Source organism: Coturnix japonica, chromosome 17, assembly GCF_054131305.1.
Source record: "Coturnix japonica strain WE chromosome 17, WE-NBRP24, whole genome shotgun sequence".
Classification (NCBI taxonomy): Eukaryota; Metazoa; Chordata; class Aves; order Galliformes; family Phasianidae; genus Coturnix; species Coturnix japonica.
The window spans coordinates 2265537-2270547 of record NC_140679.1 but is presented as its reverse complement, the minus strand read 5'-3'; the positions used below and the strand labels follow the sequence as shown (position 1 = coordinate 2270547).

The following is a 5011-nucleotide window of genomic DNA, read 5'->3' as shown; positions in this document are numbered from 1 at the left end:
GTTCATTAAACTGCTGTTCATTCTCAGATCGTTGGTTTTTTTTCATTTTTTCCCTCCTAGACCCACTCACAATCTTACTTCCCTTCCCCTCTCGGCCGCGCCGCACCGCGCTGTTAGAGAGGGGAGGTTCTTTGTTCCTTCTCTCCCTGGGTTTGTTCCCACTGTCACCGAGTGAGCTCTAGAGAGAACTCCGTGACACAAACTCATTGCAAAGTCTAAGCTAGAAGAAGCGTCACCTCAGTGTATCCCAGAAAAAGAACAGCGTTGAGATTTTAATTGGTTTTGGTTTTTTGTTTTATTGGGGGTGGGTTGTTTTTTGTTGGTTTTTTAGGGTTTATTTTTGTTTTTTTTGTCTTTTTTTTTTTTGAGGGGGGGGGGGGGGAGGGGGAGGGGTGGAGGGGTGCAAGGGGAAGGGAGAGGGAGGGGACAGTTGTTTGGTTGTTTTTAATATACAATAAAGCTATGCAGTTCCACTGTCAGTCGCCTCAGAGAGTTCCCAAAGGAGCTCAACCACATTCTGCTCAACATCGAGTTGTTCCATTGAGTGGAGCAATGGTAGTCTTGCAGATGGAGCAATGCAGGAATTCTGACAGGATCTCCAGGTGTATCCAGTTCATCATCTGAAAGCTCCGCAACCAAATTGGAAGGGACCAGTCCTCTTGTGCCATCTGTCAGCTCTCCCTGAAACCAGCCATTCTCACCCACATCTCCAAAGACATTACGTTTTGTCCAGCAGTCAGAGGAAGCTCGTTTTCTGGGTCCTCATTAGGACCCTCAACAGGAATGTAGCTGTGTCGAGCTAAGAATCTTCAAACTGCTGGTGATACCTGTCCTGGAGAATGCAGGATGAAGGACAAAAGCTCTGCTCTCACATTCAGGGCCGTCCTCTGACAGAAGGCAGCACTCAGGACTGTTCCCAAGGATCTCTTTCATGGCTTTCAGTTCAAGCTCCTGGTCTTCCAGATGACCTTGAAGACTTCGGGCCTCTTCAATGGCAGAATGGAACGGACTGGAGCTATTACGGAGATTCTTGTTTGACTGGGTCAGAGTCTGTCTCGTTGCCTTCCCCAGCTCCATCTGCTGCTTCTGCTGCTCTCTTTTCCCTCTTGCGCGCTCTGTGAGAATGAGTTTCAGAAAGCACTACTCAGTGACAGGAAATAAGGGGAAACTTGAAAGACTTTGCAACCTAAGTCCTGGCAGTGTACTGCCAGCGGCTGATTTGGCCGTCCAGGATCCTGGCACCACAAATGTTTCATTGCCAAATGCAGCAATAAGGTGTTCTGGGGAAAGGCCAACTCACAGGTAGTCTTTGAGCACCCATATCCCAACACCAACGGCCAGCACCAGCGCAGGCATCAGCATCGCTGAGACCGTCACCGGAATGCGGCGCTTCCGCACAGATGAGTGAGCAGCAGCCTCTGTGCTTTTGCCTGTGTTCATCCCTGGAAGAAATGAGACAATGTCCCACGTTACCTTCAGCTGCGCTACAGATAATCTCTCAGTGTGCTTCATGGACCCAAGAGGTCATTTTGTCAGTGGGTGCCTCCGTCTCTGGTGCCGAAGCACTGGAGGACAAGAAGGATTGCTTCCACCTCTCGTTGGGTACGGAGAGGCTGCACAGGCACTACCCGTGTCCTCCTCTGGGCCGAGAGCTGTGGCTGTACCCTGGGGTCTGGGCTTGGTCCGTGGGGAGAGCTACAGAGCAGAATCCCTCACGCTTTTCCCAGCATGCGTGTCCTGAGCTCTCCTGTGGGACGCCCCCCAGGCTGAAGGTCAGGCTTCAGCCAGCACAGGGCACAGCCAGAGCCAGCCCAGGGGAGAAACACTCCTGCTTCTTTTACATGTGCTCTATGCTCACACACTCAGGTCTGGCTGCTGACCTGGTGCGCAAGAGCTGGCAGCAAGAGCCTGCAGGCACACAGTGACTCTGGTTCATGACACCGTATGATCATGGGACAGAAATTACCTGGCATGCCGGTTGGTGCTGCCTGCATTCCTCTGTCCGGGACGGGCAGTGTGGGATATCCGCCTTCCTGCAGCGCATCCGGGACCGGCAGTGTGGGATATCCACCTTCCTGGAGTGCATCCGGGACTGGCAGTATGGGATATCCACCTTCCTGGAGTGCATCCCTCTCACTTTGTTGGTCCGTTCCTTTAGAAAGAAAGCAGGGCAGTAGGATTGGGATGTCACGTGCCCTCATCAAAAACTGAGCTTCTCCAATCCCGAACTCAGGTAAAGTCCAGGGCCCCCCCCAAGTACACTGTGAGCCCCTCTGTTACCCAAGGGCATTTGGGCCCTCCCAGCTATTGGACAATGCTGACTCCCTCACACCTCTTGAGGAATCAGCTCCTGTGCAAGGCCCTCACATACTGTGCTGTCACCAGCCCGTCACAGACAGGTAGCTGCAGGCTGAAATCCAAGCTCTAACACACAGTCCAAGCCCTCAGAATTAGCATCTCCACCTCATTTCCAGCATTAGCAAAGGCAGCCAACCCTGCTCGGGATGCTCCTCCTGCCTTGAACTTGCTCAGCGGCACGGAGGGCTTTGGATGAACAGAAGCACAGCGCTTGCCACTTTGCCACTTGCTGCCATCTGGGTGCCAACGACTGCACAAAGCAGCTCTGACAAGTAATGGTTGTGCTGGGGGAGCAGCTGCCTCTGGGTCTTGGCTGGATGCAGAGCATCTGGCAGCAGACCAGCTCTGGTGCTTGACAGCACCTGCAAGGTGATACACGGAACATGGCTGCAGCACGGCTCTGACCCATCCCTTCCTGCTGTGCAGGCTACAGCCTGCCCACACCTGTATATCACACCTCAGCTTCCCAGGTCCCACAGTGAACAGACTGAAGTATACCCACCACGCTCTGCCTTCTCCATTTCCTTCAGCAGTCGCTTCAGGAGACGGGATGAGCCCTGAGAGTATTTTCCTCGTGTGGATTCATCCTCTTCTCTTTCCGGACCTTAACAGAATGTATGAAGTTAAATATCATGTGCATGAAGATCTGAAGATCAGCGGCGAGTCAGCCAAGTCAGTGAAGACAGAGTACTCACTGCTGGGATTCCAGCTGGGCTCCAGCACAGGAGGAAACCGATGACCGGGCAAGGCCCACACTGGGGGCACTTCTGCAACCAAAGACCCATGAAAAGTTTTAGTCACACACTACAGCATCAACTGAGTAGCAGAGCAGAGCATACAGGGGAAATGAAGCCTGAGAGCATGAACGTTTCAGCCTCCAAGGAAACAGACACTCATAACTTACCCCTGGGTTGTCCCCCAGGCACAGGCATGAAGTCCGGATGCAAAGGAGCATCCGGAAAGGGAGCACGAAGCTCATCATCTAGAATCAAAAACAGATGAGAGAAGTTCCCACTTATATGCACTATATGGTGTGATCTCCTTCTCCCTCAGTAACTGGATGTGGGGCATGGGAGAATAACTCAGGTCATGATTTCCAAAGTTGCAGGGTGGACGGGATGACCCGTAGGCTGGCACCTGGCAGCGTATGCAGTGCTCTCTCCGGGCCACGTGCCACATCTCTCACAGATTACGTGGAAGAAGATGCAGCCCCCCAGGGCTTTCTTACTGGGAGGCCTCTGATGGACAGCAAGGTCACACTGAGGCACTGGAGGAAAGCACACCTGTTTCTTCCCCTGGGCTGTGGACTGGGGCTCTGGCTTGGAAACTGGGGAGTGCCATGAGCCTGAAGCAGAAATGCTCATGCACGCCCAGCACGCCTCTTCTGAACTCTCCCCGGGCATCTCCCAGGACGAAGGCTGTGCTGCAGCCAGCAATTAGCAGAGCTACAGCCTGGCATGGCTGGAGCCAGCCCTGGGGAGCAGCGCAGCCACGGGCTCTTGCCTGGCTCCTGCAGTGCTGCCCATCACCCCCTACCCAGCAACACCCCCATGGAAGGCAGGCCCCAGGCAAGTGTACTACAGGGCCGTGGGGACACAGCCTGACTTCTTGCTCCCAGCGCTGCTCAGTTTGGGTCCCATCTCTACCCACTCACCTGCTCCCCGTGCTCGCCACGGAGCAGCACAGCTCTCCTGAAAACTCATGGCCACCAATAGGAGGAAGAGGACAAGGCGGGCAGGGTCCATGGCCGCCCCCACACTTGCACCACGCTTCCAACACCACCGCTGCAGCCACAGTGAATGTCGCACTGAGCCAAGCCTGCGGCCAGGCCTTGTGAGCTCATGACGCAGCTCAGCACAGTCATAGGATGGGGCATTGTGACCTCACATCTCTGTGATTCCGGGTGGTGGCTCCCCGCAGGCTGCTGCTCTTGTGATGCACTGCACCAGGGCTGTGGGGCTGGTGCTTACATCATAGAAATGCAGAATCATAGAATGGCTTGGCTTGCAAGGGACAGTGAAGAACTCAGAACCCCAGCCCCACTGCCTCGGGCAGAGATGCCACCCACAGAGTCTTGCTGCCCAGAGCTCCATCCAGCCTGGCCTTGAACACCTCCAGGGATGGAGCATCCACAACTTTGCTTGGCAAACTTTTGCAGAGCTTCAACAACCCCAAGAAGGCATTATTTCCAGCCTGGTGCACCACCTCAGGCCACAGGGGTAGTGACGCAATATGCACAGGTTATCCACGCGTGTGAAACGTGCTGCAATTAAGCAAGCCAAGCGGATAAATCCTCTCCAGTGTGGAGGATGATGGCTGAAATAAAAACACGGAGAAGCTGACCTTCCCACAGACCCACCAAGTCAAGTGTCACGTGCTTACATTTTTGTTGATAGATCTGCAGTTTCATCTTTTTTTGATGGCTAAGGAAATCCCCTTTCCTGCACCAAGTGTATTTCCCACGTGTAACGTGCTTCCAAGTCTGATTTTAGTAGCAGATATTGAAGGCTTGCTAGTTGGCACCTCCCATCCCCAAAGTCCCAGTGAACTCACCCACTGCTGGCAACTGGATGCTTGGTGGCGAGAGAACCATCACCTATAGGATCCCACACAGGTCTCCAGAAACTGTTGCACCTTTGGATACATGGCAATA

General features: G+C 53.7%; 1 protein-coding gene across 1 annotated transcript; it reads right to left on the bottom strand.

Annotated features, from left to right (window-relative positions):
• Positions 1 to 497: 497 nt before the first annotated feature.
• On the bottom strand, positions 498 to 2995 carry LOC146758003 (uncharacterized). Its single transcript, XM_085518279.1, has 4 exons — positions 2861 to 2995; positions 1967 to 2152; positions 1301 to 1442; positions 498 to 1115 (listed from the first exon to the last, which is right to left on the bottom strand). The coding sequence occupies exons 1-4, from the start codon at positions 2877 to 2879 to the stop codon at positions 1019 to 1021; spliced, it is 444 nt and encodes a 147-aa protein (XP_085374405.1). The 5' UTR covers positions 2880 to 2995; the 3' UTR covers positions 498 to 1018.
• Between the last annotated feature and the right edge of the window lie 2016 nt (positions 2996 to 5011).